Here is a 19,180-nt window from a genome sequence, read left to right as displayed (position 1 = left end):
GGACTTGGCCAATATAAAGCATAGTTTGGTGATAGCTAGTTGGTATCTGATTCAGCACAGAAAATGTTGCCATGATGGCCGTGTGGATGGTCCCTTGGGTGCTTGGGCGAGGGAACTATTAGCGCAGAAAGTATAGATTGCTAGTGAAAATAGAAATGGAAGGTGTGAATTTGTAAACAGCAGCCAGGGTGTGACGGTAATCCTTCAGAACTGTTAAAGTGTTCAATCTGTGGTGGTGTGTGCTTGCTCTTGAAGCCGTAGGTTTCTCTTTCTTCTTCCTGGTCCTTCCCGAAGAAGAAGGCCTTCCATCTCATGCGCTTGATGACACTTTCCACTTTCTCGATCAGTGCTTTCCAGTATCTTGCTGGCGTCGGTGCTGAATCAGATACCAACTAGCTATCACCAAACTATGCTTTATATTGGCCAAGTCCCACTGAACATGTCATAAGTCACCTGACGATTGCATTGAGCAAGAAACTCTGAGTTGCGACAATTCTGTAAACCTCCGCTGTGCCTTTTTGTGTGTACTAGTGCTCCACATTATTGTGTTGAGCCCTCTCCGCTGGCAGAAGGAAGACTAGTTTTCCTCCTTGTATTCACCTACATGACATTGTACATGCATGTGACTATCATAATTATCGCCCAGGAATATTATTCACATCAGCCTTGTATTTATGTACCGGGCCTACACGTAGGAAGGTATCACTGAAAATGTGACCGTGAGCGACTTTCAGGATGATGGCCACCATCATCTCGTCGGATTGTGTGAGTTGAACTAAAATTGATTACTTGGAGTTTCCTACCCGAGATTGCCGGTCTCTGCTCCGAGTTCTCCGCTCTCCGACCGTTGACTACGACATACATGTCATGTACATGTGCACTACATTTGTAGCTCAGTTAGCATGGTTAGTAGCTGGTCTACCCGACTCTGCTCTACTTACGTAATCGTTACGTAACTAGGTACTTTACACTGTGCAGAAGAGCTGAACCACAGAACTATTTGAACCGGTGAGTCCGAGTCGAGTCCGAGTCGAGAAGCTGAAGTGGTCCCTGCAGTATTGGCCAGTTGAGTTCCTTAGTCTGTGCCCTGGCACTCGGCCACCATGTGCGGGAGGAAGTCACAACCTTCGAGCAAGGGAGTCTTCCCTGCCCTAGACTAGGCTAGAGCATTCCCAGTTAGCTCAGTTCTCTTCCTTGGTCACTTTTCCACAGGAAAACCTTGGAAAGATAGCGGTGTGTTTGGCTGGTATAGTATTTCACCGCCGCTTCGCCTGGGAAGCAACGAACTCAATGCCGATCGAGAACGTGTTCGATGAGACAAATACTTCGCGGGAGATGGTCGAGCGACCAAGGGACGACGTCTCATCGACATTGTAACGCGGACGAAGATAACCCAGTACGAACTGCAACCTGTCCGCTGACTGCCATTGTTGCCCAGTCTACGCGGAATTTTCGGCGACAAAATTAATGTTGTATTGCTCCAAGGTCAGAGGACGACGAAACAGCACCCACGCCCGTGTGTTGACCCAGCCGGCAACTGCTTGGCTGGGTGCGGATCGGTTGGCCTGAGGCAACGGCATGGCTCTATTCCCAGTGGGAGTAGGTAAGAACTCCTCCGTTTTCAACATCATACTACTACTAGTACCGGTATCCATACACTGTACTCATGGTACTGGGGCGAGCGGCCTACATGTAGAGCAATGAGCATAGCTATTCTAGCCCGTGACTGACCCACTGAACTATGGAATATGCTGCGGGCGCACGTGTCCAGTGCACTGCCGTCTTGTCGCTTTGTGTGTCAGTCATAAGCACTGTGCTACCTTCTATAATACCGTATTATCTCTAATATAAGCACGGTCCTTTATTTTTTCAATGTACCTCCGCCCCGTGCTATTAATGGAGACGTTCCTTTATTGGAGACTGTTCCATTATTATTTCAACCTCATTTCAGAGGCATGTTGCCATGCCAAATTCATGTCAGACACACACATTTCAGGGTTTTTTTTCGCCAGTACAGATAATGAATTTACACAGTGTGCTTATAATGGAGACTGAGCACCTTATTTTTTGAATGCCGCCCCAAGGTGTTCTATTATTGGAGACGTGCTATTATTGGAGACTGTGCTTATATTAGAGATAATACGGTAATAGTATTCGCGGGATCCGCGTCGGCATCGCTTGAAAGTTCAGAAACACAGGCATAGTGGTGGCCTGCGGATGCGGAGGCTAGTTTGTGCTACCTACTAGGCTGGGCAAATAAGTAGGGGTCAAAGGGGTGTTCCGGGTACCCGGGTACCCGCCCGTTAATCTCTGGTACCGTTAGTAAAAGGGTACCCGTTTGGATTTCGATGATCCAGTCAGTACGGAACAACACCGCTGGGATCGCGCATTCCTGGCGGGAGTCAATTATTAACAACTCCACCCTGGATGTCTGCATTGTTGTTGCATTTTCGCACCTAGTAGGTCTGCCTCTGCAACTATCAGACACAAATCAATTCGCGAATCACAATGTGATATCAAAATGCAACCTGAGACCAGATACAAATGTAAATTAAAATCATGATTTATGTAAAAAATGCGCAAAAATTAAACATGGCTGCTAAAGGGTACCCGTTAACCCGCCCGGTAAGAAAATTACCCGTTCGTTAGTTAAGGGTACACCCGTTTGACCTCTACAAATAAGTCGGCATGTCCCCGTTGCCAGCATTGAAGCTTGGTAAGCTACGTGCCTGCACGAAATTCGTATGCCAAAGCATACCATATTTTTCCGTTTATAAGTCGACCCCGGTTTAAAAAAGTCAAAGTTAAACCCCGATTGTAAGTCGACTATCCCTGTTTTAGTTCCGTTTTTAGGTCGTAAAAGGTAGACTTATATTCGGGAAAATACGGTGACCGTATTTGTCTACATGCATAGTAGATCTACATTATCAATCACTGCATGCCACCAGCAGCGATCTCTTAGCGATGTGTCATGCCTAAACCCAAGGCCGGCATTGAGCCCCCCAGGAACTCATCAGTATTGTATCGATGTCATATCTGTGCACCCCCCCCCCCCCACACACACACACGCACTTGACAAAAGTGGACATTGGAGCTTATCTTTGTTTATGGTTATCCGGTGTGTGTGTGTGTGTGTGTGTGTGTGTGTGTGTGTGTGTGTCGTCAAAATGTATGGAATGACAGGATAACTAATGTTGAAGTTCTGGAGCGCTGGGGAGATACCTTGGGCATGGAGTGTCGTCTCAGCAGACGTCGCCTTGAGTGGCTTGGTCATGTGTCAAGGATGGAGGATGAGCGCATCCCGAAGGCTCTCCTGTTCGGTTCGTTTCCAAACAAGATACCTGCCCATGGTTCGCGAAAAAGGTGAGGAGACTGTGTTCGGAGTGACGTCAAACCACTTGACGACTGGTATGAAGTGGCCACCTCTTCTCGCTCCAAATGGCGCAATGCTTACCATTGTCTGCCAGACAAGCAGAACAGACCTCGACCATCACCGGTTGTGTGCCAAACTTGTCACCACTCCTTCAGTCGTGTAAGTGACAGGTAGCGACACAAGTGTACAGCTACGCGTGCCCTGCCTAGCCTGTAAGCCAACAGCCAGGAAGTTGTCACTGCGACCAGTGTGACAGATGGTTCCGGAGCAAGGGTGGATTTGCCCAGCACAAGTGCTTGCCAGCAACATCACCAGCAGAGGCATCTTCTGACACACCTGAGTCACCAGTTACGAACAATATGTCCTGCGAACGCTGCAGCTTCCACTGCGCCCGCTGCAACCGCTGTGTGCTATCACGCCAAGGCATGAAGCGTCACAAGTGCAGCCGTGGCTCGGCCAGAGCAACCAACACAGACCGTAGCTCCTTCTGCATCGGTTGCAATTGCGGTCGGTGTTTTAGTAGACCACAGGACCTATCCCGTCATCGCCCCTACTGTTCCGAACCTGCTCAACCCCCCATGGGGTTTGCATAGCCAGAATATGGCAGCGCGTCCAAGCCGGTCCAAGGTGTGTGTGTGTGTGTGTGTGTGTGTGTGCGCGCGCGTGTGTGTGTGTGTGTGTGTGGTGTGTGTGTGTGTGTGTGTGTGTGTGTGTGTGTGTGTGTGTGTGTGTGTGTGTGTGTGTGTGTGGTGTGTGTGTGTGTGGTGTGTGTGTGTGTGTGTGTGTGTACATGGTGTGTGTGCGTGTGTGTAATGAAAAATAGGGATTCACTGGCCAGAAAAAGCCACTTCAATCAGCTGTGTGGTGGATACCAGGCTAAAATTAGTTTGGGGTGAATTCATCGGCCTTGCAAGCTGTTGAATGGTGTAATCCCAGCACAAGTTGCTATGTCTAACATAGCAGTTCGCTATCATTGCTTCCATGATGGGCATGTCTCTGAGTCTGAGTGTTGTGTGTGCACGTGTGTGCATTCTATTCTGTATCTATGTACATGTACGTATGTAGCCGGGCCACTGGCCAAGGTCCGCTTCAGTGGGTTTGAGGCAACAGCGAAGGACATCCCGTACGGAAACCTCTTCAACTACTGGTTTGTCGACGGGCCTCGTTTCAACTGGCGGGTATGTCTATCCTGTACGGGGTTCATTTGTCCCAATATGGTTGCATTCCATCTCGGCATAGCAATAGCGACTGGGGGCCTGTTGTTTGAACAGTATTCTGCCAAGACCTGTGTTGCGCACACGTGTTCAGAATTCACTTCAGGTCACTGTTGTAGAGAGTCTCGGTGTGAAATAGGTCTCATCAGTCGACCTAGCACCAACAGAGACCTAACATCATTCCGAAACATGACAGGTGTGTACACATGGAGTCTTGCAAATCATGGTCTACATGTGAAGTGCAGAGTCACTGGTGAAGTCCCATATTGAATATTGAGTGTGTTCGCCGACATGCCGCAGGGGATACTTGCACACTCAGTTTTGTTTCTCATTCGAGTACATGTACATGTTATCAGAGAGTTGCACTGTATGTATTGTAGGTACTCGTATGTAGTGGTTTGTATTCCTAAACCCACTGATGCAGCTCAGCCTGTCCGGTCTTGGTGACATGCATACTTGCTGGGACCTGGGAAGGGCTACCGTAAAAGCCTGTGTATACGCCCACTCGAAATTACGCCCACCCTCCGTGTACACGCCCAGTCAGGGGAAGTCAAGCCTTTTGTTTCAAAATAGCGCCCATGCCCATGTATACACCCAGGTATGCCGGAAACACCAGTACATGTACAGGTACTGATACCCAATACTTACTGCTATCCCCATTCCAAGTATACGCCCGGTTCCAAAATAACGCCCGTGCCCTTGTATCCGCCCAGGAAATCGAGGCTGCTATTCTATACGCCCGGGGGCCTATACACGGGCTTTTACGGTATGTTAAAGCCAATGCCAAGGAGTATTCACTATTCACAATAGACACACTATACCCCATCACACATGGCAGGGACTGGAGAATGTGGAGATTCATTATTGAACCTCCCGTATTGGGTACACCACGCAAGCTGATGATACTAAGTCTTGGTTATTCTTTAGTCACCAGTAGTCTCATGGCACCACACTTTGTGTGTACTGCATTGCCATCATGGACCGTGATCTGGCTATTGATGCAGGGTATGAATGACGCGGCGTGGTACTTTGCGGAGCGTGGCGGCATCAACGCCGACCCAAAGCGAGTGTTCTGGGTGAACTACGGCTACAAGGCCATTGTGGTGAACGACTATGTAGCACTGGAGAATCTGCTGTCGGGTGTTGCGTATGTTGGCAGTGGAGGGGTACCGGACACTCCGTTAGTTGATGGCCAAGAGGTACTCAACACCGCAGTGGCACGACTACTGGTATGTACAGCCATACTTTGTCATGGTGCGTCATTGTGATGCCACTGTGGTGTCACTGTGATGTCATTAACAGTTATGGTGTCATTATGATGTCATTGTGATGTCACTCTGGTGTCATTGTGAGCTCATGGGCTAAGGAATCTCGAGATTCTGGTAAAACCATGAACTGTTGTGTGATTCTAAAGTGTTGATTGCTACCATTCGACCTTTCAATAATACAATGCTAGCTAGTCTGCTGAAGAGCGCGCGTGGTGGAGAGGAGTAGAGAAACATTGTTCTATACATGTACCTAAAGTACCGTTGATCCGTCCCCCCCCCCCCCCTCCTTCCCCCACTCTGTGTCGCTTCCTAGCTGGTTATTCGGCAGGGGGCGGGAATTAGATAAAGTTGTTCAATTGCAGTACGATGTACAACAAAGCAGAAGATCAGACCTGGAATGCTGTGCACATTTTCATCCTGCACTCGCACGTATTGTGTCCAGCAGTACATGCGTCGGTTCAACATCGTATTTCGTTGTATACGCCAAAATCGCTTCACAGGCAGAAATTCGACAGGGGGAGGGAATTAGAGCGGGGCGGATCAACGGCATTTTACGGTATATTCCTTATATGAATAGTAGGAGTAGAGGATACGCATTTGATTCTGCTGTGTCAAGACTTCTTTACTTGTGAGTGGTGGCTGTTGGTGTTATGGTTGGTATGGTAGACACTGTGCAGCTTAGCATAAACATAACCAGTTGCTTGCTAAGGCTGGAGAGTTGGCAGAAATGTAGAATATATAAATTGTGTGTGTGTGTGTGGGTGTGTGTGTGCGCGCGCGCGCGCGCCCGTGCGTGTGTGTGTGTGTTCTCCCCTGCACTGGTGGAGGACGGTTGGTGCTTTTTCGAGCTCCCATCTCAGGTGTTCTCTAGAGTTTTTCCAGGCCTTGGGCGGCCCCGTGGGCCAGCCTTTGGGCGAGTAGAGCCGCTTTCGACGAAGGGGTCGACGTAGGTTGAGGACGGGACGGGGTTTGATGCCGTCACCTCTGCCTGCACCCTTCGTTGCTACTCGCGGCGGTTTGACAAGCCCCCGAGCATTTTTTCATCGCGCATTATGAAGTTTGTCAACGAGAGGAGAGAGAGGAGGAGACGTCGTCGTATGCGCTTTGGGTGCTGGAACGTGAGGTCTCTGGTGGAGCGGGACGGACCTGAATCCTGGCGACCTCTCGTTGTGTCCCGGACGCCGTGGGACGGCGTTCTCCTCTTCTCTCTCCGTTGCCCCTCCGGGGCCCACGTGACCCTTGTGGCAGTGGCTCGACAGGACAGGTGTGTGTGTGTGTGTTCGGGGGGGGGGGGGAGTGGGGGTGTATGTGTGTATGTATCTGTGTGTATGTGTATGTGCGTGTTTGTGCGTGTGTGTATGTGCCATTGTGTGTTTGTTTGTGTACACAGCTTGAAAGAGAGGCAGCCATTGGTGCCTGCCCAATTGATATGGCGTTCTTCAAGACGACGCGTGCACCTCTGAACTACCTCAACAACTCGGATCATGACCAGCTCAAGTCGTACTTCTGTTACAGGACGCAATCATTGTTTGCTCAACTAGCCGATGTCAGATTCCCTGCAACAACTGATAGTCAGATACCACAGACAATTAGAAATTTTCTCCATGATATTCCTGCATGTAAGATGATCCCTCAACCTTACGATTATCTTCTTGTCGTCAGCATCGTAGTCATCACCGTTACCATCATCGTTGTAATTGTTTGAGAACGACTGGGTCTAGGATATGTGCCACTCCTTTCTGTGCATTATGTGTGGCATTGAATCAAGGTGATTAGTTTTAAAAGCATTAGCCAAAGGTTTGCATGTTGTCTACAAAATATGGCCTAAATGAAAGCGTTACCAAATTTAAGAGTGCGGTCTTAAATCCTCTCGGAAAAGTTAGAGACTCTCTGAAAAGTTCGAGAGCTGTTCGTATATCCTCTCCGAATTTTAGGTGGTTCTTCAGAGGTGGTTGAAACTTGGAGCTTCCCGCCATTTGGGATCAGCGCATGCGAACTACAGCTAAAAGCCATGTGTTGATCATGAGTGTGCACGTTTCCCTTTTTACATACGCACAATGTGTGCTACATTCGTAAGACTCAAGACCGCGGCCCCTTTGGGGCTTCATATTGCTTCACATGTGCAAAATATCTCCGAATTCTTAGAGACCAATTCTTAAATTATACCAGTTTCTTCGACTTCTTCTTTCTTCTTCTGAGATGCTGGAGAATATAAGAACGCACTCTAAATATCAGCTCTCTGTCTGTCTGTCTCTATGCCTGTCTCTATGCCTGTCTGTCTGTCTCCCTCCCTTCCTCTCGCTCTCTCTCTCTCTCTCTCTCTCTCTCTCTCTCTCTCTCTCTCTCTCTCTCTCTCTCTCTCTCTCTCTCTCTCTCTTTTTGTTGTTGTTGTTGTTTCTGCTGGCAGCAATGGTCCAATACAGCAGTGTGGAGTATCTGATGAATGTGCTGTCGGTCCAGATCATGATGCATTTGATGGTTGCTGGAAAGACGCAGCAGCTGGACTTGTACCAGTATTTGGCGGACCGCGTGGAGCTTGGCTCTGTGAAGTGCCCACGGTCTGGCAGGTAATGCTCACCAAATCATTGCAGCTGGGGTTTTAACCACAGTGGCTTGGCTGCATGTTACGGGCAGGGAGCATATTGCCATTACCATAGAAACCGTGGCTCCATTTCACCTCGTGCAACAGAACAGGCGCGTTGCTTGCCATGTGCTTTTGTGCTGCCATTTTGTCACGACACGACATTCTGTGCTCGCAGTGATTGTTGGGGAATACACCTGAAAGGAACGGTTTGCCAAATGCATATACACCAGTATCCAGTGTGATATCTGCACACAGCTGCTCTACACGTGCGCCCGTGTTTGTTTTTCAGCAGCTACTCTGAACCGTCATCTTCAACACGGTCAGAGCAGGTGGACGCAATGCGGCAAGTGCGAACGCTCGTCTCCGCCATGTGGAAGGACGACATCCTGACGACTTCACCCATTCAGCTCGATTTGGAAATGGGGCAAGATGGAATACTAGAGGAAGTGATTACGCAACTTGCCTACATCCTGACGTAAGTAGCTATGAAAGCTTTGGGCACAGAATGAAATCGAATGAATGCCAATTCAGCCAAGGGACTGGCCGTAGATTTCAAAGGATTTAAAATAATAATTCGAAACGTTTTAAAAACAAAGTTGATTGCTCCTAAGTTACCTCATCATTTAGACAGTGGGGAATGTGTACTTTGTCTGGGCATACGGTACATATCAATATTTGTGACATGTTTGTTACTTCCAGTACCGGTATGTGCGCTGAATGTGACTTTCTGTTCGTGGTCATTATGTGGTCTTCAGACACCACGTTGTCATTCCGTTACGCTCTGTTCTGACGAATATCGTAGCTCGGTTCTATCTCGACAGCGCAATGCAGCGACAGGTTGCCAAAGATGTCAAGGATGTTGCGGAAGCATCGACCGATGGCTGGCTAACTGTGGCTGACATACTCAACAATCACACCACATCTGCCCGCGTTGCTGTGGTGGATGAGGTGAGCCTGAGCGGGAGGGGAGAGGGGGGAGGGGGGGGGGGGAGGGGGGGAGGGAGGGGGGAGGCCATTTCAACGGACTCATTACATGTTCTACTCACCCACCTGCTGCAATAATTGCTACTATGATGGGTTACCGTAGAAACCAGCATACTGCATTGCTGCTTGTCTTTGCGTCTTTGATAATAACCATGTGCTATTGTTCTCGTTACAGGGGCACACACACACACACACACACACACACACACACACACACACACACACACACACACACACACACACACACACACACACACACACACATACGTACATGCAAACTACTACTACTACTACTACTACTACTACTACTACTACTACTACTACTACTACTACTACTACTACTACTACTACTACTACTACTACTACTACTACTACTACTACTACTACTACTACAGTTGTGGCAAGTGAAATCCGACACTTGGCATAAGGGACTGCACCGTGCATCCTGCAGCCTCTGCAGCCCTGCATACGTACAGTACATGTGTTGCATACAACTTTATCTGTCTGATGACAGAATTCGTACTCATCACAGTCAAGGTTCAAAAGGTGCTGGCAAAAATGACTGGGAATTGGATACCAATACTCCTTATGTGTACCATGTTTGTGAACTGTGTGTATCTAAGCTGTGACCTTTCGACCTGTTTGGGATGCATGCGGCTCTATAGTACAAATTAGGTGCAGTGCATTACATCATTGATGTCCATTTGAGGCGCTGTCCCCTATGGCAAGTGTCGGATTTCACTTGCCACAACTGTACTACTACTACTACTATAGCATGACTGCCCCATAGGGCCATGCCACTCCCTTGTGACAGGGAGCCAGAGTCAGGGTAAGAGAGTAAATGCTGGCGAGCCACATGCCGGTTGAGATCTCGTGGAAGCCGAAAACATTTGTTGCAGAACCGGCACTCATATTCGAAGGTTTCCCTCTGTTTACAAGTAGGGCGACTGCCACGGCTGCATTTGTGCCGCTTGAAACTGGATGGCGAAAACTGGAGTTGGCACATTGAGCATTGGAGTTTGCCACTGTCCAGGAGAATCGACTCTCGACTAGACGAGGGCGGGCAAGCTTGGGTGCTGATCGTACTGCGGGTGCACTTGTGGACAGCACGGCCTCCAGCGCTGGCAAACCATCTGCTGCAGATATTGCATTGGAGTGCACCACGCTGGAGATGGATAGGCATCCTCTTCTCAGTGGTACACTTGTGACGAGCCATGTAGTGCGGCTTTGCAAATGTTCTGTGGCATACGGTGCATTCCACGCGAGCAGGTGCTGGCTTCGGTGGAGGTGCTCCATGCACAAACTGGCGCCATTCAGACCTCTCCGAGGCCACGTCAAACCAGTTTCGAAGATGTTGGAGGTCAACACGCAACACGTCCTTCCAGCGCCGACGAGGACCATGGGCAGGCCGGGTCGTTTTCAGGGACCCAAACAAGAGCTGTCGCGGCGCACGCTCAGGTTCAAGGCGTAAACACACACACACACACACACACACACACACACATGCATATACACACACACACACACACACACACAAAGGACATAGTTGGTGCGCCTGCCTGCCACAGGATACTTTCACCCAGCCAGGGGTGAGTGCAGCACCATTAGGGAAAGAAACATTGGGTGGGAAGAGGAGAAAGGCGACAGAGTTGGAAGGCAAGCAACAGGAATACCAAGCCGCGAACACTGATTTAAAAGTGCACACTGCACAGAAATGAAACGAAAATAGGTGATATTGGTTTTGTGTAAGTACTTCAACATAAATCTATGCTTTGATAAGTAATTAGTTAGCCATACTAACATGCTGTGCCAGGTACTCATGTTCTGGGAGCATTCTGCTGTATGATTGTGTTGCTGTATGATTGTGTTGCTGTATGATTGTGTTGCTGTATGATTGTGTTGCTGCATGTCATGTGATTGTCTGGCTGTAGGTTCTTCGCGTACATCCGCCTCAGCAGTTGATCTTCTTCCGAGCACTGTAAGAATGTCGGTTAAGTGCCCGTCGCCGGGACGAATTGCTGCTCATTTACACTGCATGCATGAACCAACCAACACCTGGCTACTGACTAACGAGACAAAAACCTCTCCTTTATGGAGTGAAACAACCCCTGGTATGATCTTGCCTCAGCTCCTGCACACCACTCTAAGGGTGTGAAGCAGGGAGTAGTTACTAAAACAGGTGATTTTAATAGTGCTCCCTGGTTTGAAGCCCGCAGCGAATCAATAACTGGCTGGCCTAGAAGATTTTTACACTTCCCAACCACTGAAATGAGATGAAATTTAAATGTGCAGCAGATTATGATCATGACCGGAGCCTTTTTCCGTATTATTTTCAGAGAGACTTTCTACCTGCCCTCGAGTGATGGCTACTACAAAGTGACTAAAGGTGATCGCCTTATTGGCAACTTGCACTCAGCACAGAGAGACAACGCCACGTTCGGTATTCCATCGTCCAAGCATGCAACACACAGACCACGCTGTGACGAGTTTGACATCACAAGGTTCATGGATAACAGCGCACATGTACCGGTGAGGCTAAGAACATGCTTACTAGTAGATGAGGGCAGCGCGAAGAACTGCAGATTGTTAGTAAATCGTACCACTCGGTACTGGCTTGGGTACTGAGCACTTCAATAGCATTTCTTTTCATCTTTTGCCATTCAGATTACTGTCAATTGTGGTCTAAAATTGTTTGTTTTTTTAGTAACAAAACTGTATCACTGGGTTCTGGTATGATCAGTCTGTCATTCAATTTGAGACTATCACTCGATCTGAGTGCATGCAGAACTTGATGGTAGTCGGTGTGTATGTGTTCACAGCTGTTCAAAAGGCTACTCGTGTTCGGAGGGAACTATACCAGCGTGACCAAGGGCCGCGACACGGATCACTACTGCCCAGCTGTTGTAAGTACAACGTGTATACATGTAACTGTATATGATGTAAACACATCTGCACCTTGCTACCATACATGTATTTCATCCGAACACACTAGTGTTACCATAAAGAGAGGTTCTGCAAAACGAAAATTCGAACGAAGTTTCGCGACGGGCCTTGCGAAAATGTATGCGAACTTTCGCACAAACTTTGTGTTCTGCACATTTTCGTAGTTTGCACTCGCCCAAGTGCACGTACACGATGAACCTGTTGACCCGATGTCACGAAACTTCCCACAAAAGTTCATTTTGTGTTCCCTGCAAGTTTCGCGTCCAAAGTTGCGAACGTTCATGTGAAGTTTCTCACTTCATGACGTAGAGCGAAATTTTGTAAGCATTTTCGTTTTACAGAACCTCTCTATACCTCCCAGAGTAGAGTGTAGAGCGCTTTGGATGTGCCTTGCTTATTGTCTCACAATCCATGACTATCGAGAGAGTTTCCTCAGCAGACAATGGGTCGAAAAATGGCAGATTCTGCTCGAAAGGCATTAGAATTGGCAGAACCATGCAAAACGTACAGCGGGCAATTCATCCGATTCTGTTCGTCTTCTTTATCCATCTTTATCCACGCAACCATGCTATACAATTCACAGAATTTACAGCGTAAACCCGGTACTTGCGTCATGGAATTAACAGTATGTGCCCAGCTAAAAGAAAATCCATGGAAAAAGCATAACTGAGTATCCACACATTCAGAATGGTTTTCAGATGCCACAGGGTGATAGTGGCTCATAACGAAATAGTGTAGTTTTGAAGCATGTGGCCGAATGTTGTGATGTCTCAAATGAAAACTGTTTTGCATGTCCAGGATTTCGTGCGTTCAACAGCCAAGCTCTTTGCTAGTCAGTTGTCACAGTGCTCCTATTCACTGAAGACCAAGCCGTACTGGTCTGGGTAAGAGTTACCAACATCAACACTATAGAACTCAGCGTGATTGATTTCTTGTTGCGTTGGAGATGCAGATGTTTATGTAGCCTGTGAAGTACTATCGCATAATTATACACATGTAACAGGAACGACTTAACTTCATCATAGGCATATCCCCCCCCCCCTCCGGTCTGAGCAACCGCAAACGAAGCACATCCCTTCTTGTTGTGATAATAATGCAAATTCAAGGCTCTTTGTAAGTACATGAGCAAATTTTCAAATCTAAAATCTATCAGCGTAAGTCACACTGTGATGTAGGCACTCACGACACAGTTTCGCGTGACACAACTGAGTGCACGTGTTGCCTGCCCCCTTCGCTCGGCCTGCGTTCATTTATCTTCATTCTGCTTCATCTTCCCATGCACTCAACAGCCTCTCGATTCTAGGCGGCGCTGAAGACCCCGAGATGACTGAACCACCCACAGCTGTACGCTTTCTTCTAGCCAGTACCAGCTGCTGTCTCGGCGAGCGTTTAGCGTAGGAATGAGTTCTCAAGTACAGACAGACCTCGCTTATCCGGTCCTCTTTTATCTGGATCCCTCGCCATCCGGAAGAAAATCGTTGGTTACCGATTTACGGCACATGTCATGCATGCATACAGTATGCGTGTTCGATTATCCGGTTCCCTCGCCTAACCGGATATTTTTTTGTGGGAAACGGATGTGTGCGGTTAACTAGGCGATGTCTGACTGTAGAACACTGATACACGTACGTCTTTGACCTTCTTGACGGTTTCTTTTCAGATACCGAGCAGAGGGCTTGCCGGACAGATCGCCAGAGTTCGAATCGTTCCAGTTTACAGGACTGTTCGTCACCTATTCAGAGACACTCGTAGCAGAGACGGAGCCTGAGCCCGTGTTTGGGACTGAGCCTGTGTTGGGGACTGAGCCTGTGTTTGCGAATAGGATACCTGCAGTGTGGTAGGTGCAGCTTTGATTATTGGTGCTGGATGTTGTGTTACTCTCTACAGTATAAGCCTTTTGCGCGTTGTACAGATGCACGACATCCCGTAGAATCCCGTAGAACCTAATGGGTGTTGAATGTGCAGGACCCTATTGTGTTTTCTGCTATTTCCACGAAGAAATGGGCCCTGAAGGCATTTCAAACGATGACCTTTTCTGACAAAGATCTAGCTAGTCATTAGTTCTAACCAAAGTGAAGAAACTGGAATAGGGATTGTTTGCCCTTAATTATGAGGCTAAAATTGGTCAAATGCGCATGCATAGCACACAATGAACACCCAATCGGTTCTGTACACACCTACGCCCTAGTACTGAACTTCGTACATCTGTAAAACGCGCAAAAGGCTTATTGTCTGATTGGTGCTGGATGATGTGTTACTCTCTACACTGTCCCCACAGAATAACGCGGACACAATCTTAAAATTATGCGCATAAATATGCGGGCGAAAACAGGCTATTATGCGGCAAATATGCGGTATAAATCATACGCGATCATTAGACACCCTTAGCAAACAACGGTAAAGTTATTTTGTACAGTACTCGTACCTGGATCCCAAATATAGCGTTGAAGCTGCAGCATAAAACTGTTATGGGTGCTTTTTTCTCGTTGCGACCAACGATAATGTTTTTTGCCGAATCTTGCGTAGTGCGTACACACTGCACCATATATAGCGTAAATGGCTGTTCCGCGCGAAACGTGGCACGTGGCGCAGATCAGGGATCGTGACGAATATGTATCGAATTCGAATCCCTGCAGCTCAGTGGAATACCATTGAAATTGCCGACGAGGCCAGCTTCTAGTTTCATTTCTTCCACGCCTCTTGTCACGTTCGTTGTCGTTCTTGAAAGCTTACTCAGCCATGTCGTCGACAGCGCAGTCATCAGCATCTGGTCCGCGGAGCAGGTTTGTTGCGGAAGACGAGCTAAAGCTACTCCGTGAGGCCCTCGCACAGGACTCCCCTTTTACAAGGGGGTCCAAGGGGTGGAACTCTGGAACTCTGGGACTCTGGGACGGCTAACTTGAAGGCAGCACTAGCAAGTGTTTCACGACAAGGCTCTGCAGAGAAAAAACACTTTCCCGTGTCAAGGAGTTTAGGGTTCGCGACAATCGCCTGAAAGCGAAGTAAGCACCTGAAGTCTTCACCATTTTCTGTCAACCGCATGTACCTGAAGTGTTATGTTTCTGTATTGCTGTGTTGCATCTGGAACCCTTTGTGCTAATAAGCGGCGTGACCTTTGTTTGTTCATTGTTTTTTATACTTCATAATTGGCATACTGGTTGTAGGCAGAACCCTGATTGTTGCTCTGTGCTTTACATTATTATTATTATAAGCACTATCGCGATGTAAGCGGGGATGCCTACTTCACTTGTGCCATTCAGGATGATGATAAAGAGAAAGACAAACAGAAAGCTCAGAATCTTGAGGAACAATGCTGTAGAGCAGAATAGCTGTGATCGATTGGATGCACTACAGAAAGGTGAACATTATTAGATTTACATGTACATGTGTATTGCAGGACAGGTATTGAGCAGCCGTACGATGAGCGAGCTCGCATCCTGCTAGAGCTTCTTGAGCTGCAGGATGTAGAGCTCACCAGAAAGGAGCAGAGTGCGGAGGACAAGAAGAAAGACAAAGAGGATGTCTTGCTTGCTAAAGCCCAGCGTGATGTTGCCAGGAAATGTTTGCTTGTGCTACTTCTCATCCAGTTGACTTCTTATTATGACTTTGTACGTTATAATTTTGTTGAGCTCCGGTTTTCCCCTTCATTCTAACTCAAGTGCAGTTTAGCGTGTATTGGCTTGTGATTTCCTTTCTTCTGTTTGCTTGGCATTTTATCGCTCCACAGGTACCCCCGGTCTCAGGTGCTCTCACATTTGTGCAATTGTTGATTTTGGTCCTGAATTGTCCTCCCTGTTGCTTTGCTACCGTCCTCCTCCTTCCTCCACCTTTTTTTTCTTTTCTTAATTGGCCTCATTATGGCATTCGCTTCCATGTAATTGGGCTTGTAGCCCGTGTGTACTTGCGAATTCAAATAAAAATATACATACATACATACATGTTGCCATGCAGACCCTGGGTCAAACGCAAGCAGCTCAGCGCAAGCCGAAAAGAGTAAGTTGTATAATCATTTGTTCATGTAAATGCAGCAATGCATCTCAGTTCAATTCCCAAGACGATTTCATAGCTAGCTTTCTATAATAATCAAATAAACAATTAAAGCTCAAACTGAATACCAGTACATCAATATTTTGATGAATATCATTAGCTAAGAAAATAAATGTAAGAAATACCTTCCGATGAATCAGCACTAAACTGATAATTATAATACGTATATGAACATCTGCTTGTTTCTACTGTCATAGGAAGCAATGAAGAATCACAGAGCAGTGAAGAATCACAGAGCAATGAAGAATCACAGAGCAGTGAAGAGGAAGAACATGACGACAAGGTGACAAGAAAGGAGAAGAGCAGGAGATTAAACGTTGCAGAGGAGATTCGCGAACGCCGCAAGCTCAAGGAGAGAGAGAGAGAGAGAGAGAGAGAGAGAGAGAGAGAGAGAGAGAGAGAGCTGAACATACGGGAGAAGGAAGCGGCAAACATGCAGCAAAGTTCAAGATGCTTGCAGATATGCATATTATATATATAAAGAAGGAATAAAAACCTACAAGAGCTGATGATGAGTTTCGTTTACTTGTTTTACAGTTTATGTGATTTTGCATGACTTGCATGACTCGCATGACTTGCATGACTTGCATGACTGGTTGAGTACAAATGCTCAACAAAGTAGAAGGGGGTGGGGGACTGGAACCTAGGGAAACTAAAATCAGATAGATATGCTGGAAATTTTAACATCACGATCCATGCAGAAAATTATAAGAAGTGAAGAGTATAATCATTCAAAAGCAGTTTCCATTAAATTACGAACCGTACCCTGGCTTGTAGAGACTGAAGTTCATCGCAAGTACTCATCCAGTGCAGGAGGTGTTAGATCAAAGTGCTTCGATGTCTGGTTCTCATACAGGCAAACATGGCAGTTGTTCATTAAGGCAGCAACGATGTAGTACTTGCCCACTGGTTGCAGCAAGAGGCGCTGGTTCCTCTTCAGGTCGATAAAGTTGAATCTCGAGGAGATCTCGCCGAATCCCCATTCCACGCAGATCCGGCATTCGCACATCCTTGCGTTGTGTTCAGGCTGTGCATCAGTCAAGTTCATACCCTGGTAGGGGGTTTGCAGGTGCGCTGGGTAAGCCGAGTCACCATACGGGGCAAACACCTCACCTGCATCAGGACCCCGGGCAGGCAGTTGTTGGAGCTCGTCCAGCAGGCCACTCATGCGCAGAATCCTGGCGTCATGCCGAGAGCCCTCCACTGGCCCAGGTATAAGTGTGGTATGAGGCCAGACGGAGTCATGACGGCTTGACATTTCTGCACATGCTGACGCCTGTGCCCACTGTACCACAAGCGTTGTCCTCTCTTGGGACGGACAATGGGGCGTGCAGTGTCATCAACAAAACCCCATATCTGAAAGTAGTTGTCCATTGCCTGCTGTGGCGAGGAGTCCGAGGGTACCCTCAGAACATGACCCAGCATCCAGAAACGACGGACAGCAACGGTGTGCGAGAGTGGCTGTGGTTGTGCTCTGGAATATAGGTCTTTGTTGGAGATGATGGCGGGATACCTAATTCCGAACAAGTTACGTAGTTGACGTCTATGGAAGGCGTTCAGCTTCTACAGTGCAGCCTCCGTCAGTCCCCAGGTTTCGCAGTTGTATAACAGCGTTGGTAGGACGATGGCATTGTAGAGACGAAGCCTGATTTCCTAGGATACAAGTTGACGTCGCATCCAGAGCGAATACATGCGGCCATACGATATTGATGCTTGGTCCATTCGTCGCCTCAAGTCCTCCTCTTCCCCCTAGAGAGAGAGCCAAGTTGCTTGGATCTTCACCATTCGGTGGTGGAGGCAGAAATGTGAAGCCACTCTGTTTTGCTGCTGTTAACGTTGAGTGACCAGTCACCCAGGCCGTCAGCTATCATGGGTAGGGAGTTGTCAAGCCATTGTCGCTCAGTCGAATAGAAGGAAATGTCATCGGCATAATATATTATCCCGTTTCCTGTGGTATTGCTGCATCAGTGTCTGGCCGTGGTGGTAGTTTGCTTCGAGTCTCCCTCAGTGCTGCCTCCAGGTAGCAAACGAATAGAACCGGGCTCAGCCCATCACCCTGTGGTGTGCCTAGCGTGCTAACAAACGCCTCCGCTGAAGTGGTACCCACTTTCACAGAGAGTGTTGTACCATACAGCAAAATCTAATGGTGAATCAGGCATGCCTCGTCAGGTCCGGTAATCTCTGACATAACAGCAAGGAGCTTTGTGTGGCTAATGGTGTCGAATGGTGTCGAATGCTTTCGAATGCTTTCGACATGTCGAGGCCAAAGACGTGGCAATCCCACACGAAGTGGGTGGCTTTAGCGGAAATCCAGCGCTGTGTCCACACCACATCAGCAGCGCCACGACCAGGCCTGAAACCAGACGAAGTGGATCCAAGATAATGCGACACACGTGGTGTAATACGTTTGAGCACAACGAGTGAAATGACCTTGCGCAGGGTGTTCAGCAATACAATTGGTCTCAGGTTTGCAACTGATCCCCCGCGCCTTGCTAGGCTTTACGGTATGTAATACCGTTACAAAATAACGTTTTTTGCTAAGGGTGTCTATTATGCACGAGTTGTCTGTCATTTGTACAACTTTAGCATGCAGTTTCATGGAAGTATACAACTTTGTCGTACAAACTCATGCACCAGTACGACTTTGTAGTACATTTTCAACATTATGTACTATTTTCTTGTACATTCCATGAATAACGCGGGTTTTAACTTTTATGCAAAATCTCTCGAAAACACGGATGAAAGCCAATAACGCGGAAAATAGCGC

General features: G+C 47.7%; 1 protein-coding gene across 1 annotated transcript; it reads left to right on the top strand.

Moving 5' to 3' along the window:
• Positions 1–1,056: 1,056 nt before the first annotated feature.
• On the top strand, positions 1,057–16,700 carry LOC135813516 (uncharacterized). The gene is made up of 14 exons (XM_065326608.1): positions 1,057–1,603; positions 4,439–4,551; positions 5,592–5,816; positions 7,246–7,474; positions 8,263–8,422; positions 8,729–8,914; positions 9,195–9,387; positions 11,355–11,401; positions 11,760–11,952; positions 12,243–12,326; positions 13,165–13,250; positions 14,027–14,203; positions 15,764–15,974; positions 16,611–16,700. The coding sequence occupies exons 1-14, from the start codon at positions 1,579–1,581 to the stop codon at positions 16,698–16,700; spliced, it is 2,019 nt and encodes a 672-aa protein (XP_065182680.1). The 5' UTR covers positions 1,057–1,578.
• The last annotated feature ends 2,480 nt before the right edge of the window (positions 16,701–19,180 follow it).

This window comes from Sycon ciliatum, chromosome 4, assembly GCF_964019385.1.
Source record: "Sycon ciliatum chromosome 4, ocSycCili1.1, whole genome shotgun sequence".
Lineage (NCBI taxonomy): Eukaryota > Metazoa > Porifera > Calcarea > Leucosolenida > Sycettidae > Sycon > Sycon ciliatum.
Note: the sequence above shows the minus strand (reverse complement) of the source record. Positions and strands in the feature narration are given on the sequence as shown.

Bases quoted from the DNA above. Each gene is read 5' to 3' on its own strand.
- LOC135813516 (XM_065326608.1), top strand. From the start codon at position 1,579: ATGGCTCTATTCCCAGTGGGAGTAG. The intron at 11,402-11,759 runs GTAAGAATGTCG...TATTATTTTCAG, and splicing joins TTGATCTTCTTCCGAGCACT to AGAGACTTTCTACCTGCCCT. The intron at 14,204-15,763 runs GTAGGTGCAGCT...TGTGTATTGCAG, and splicing joins AATAGGATACCTGCAGTGTG to GACAGGTATTGAGCAGCCGT.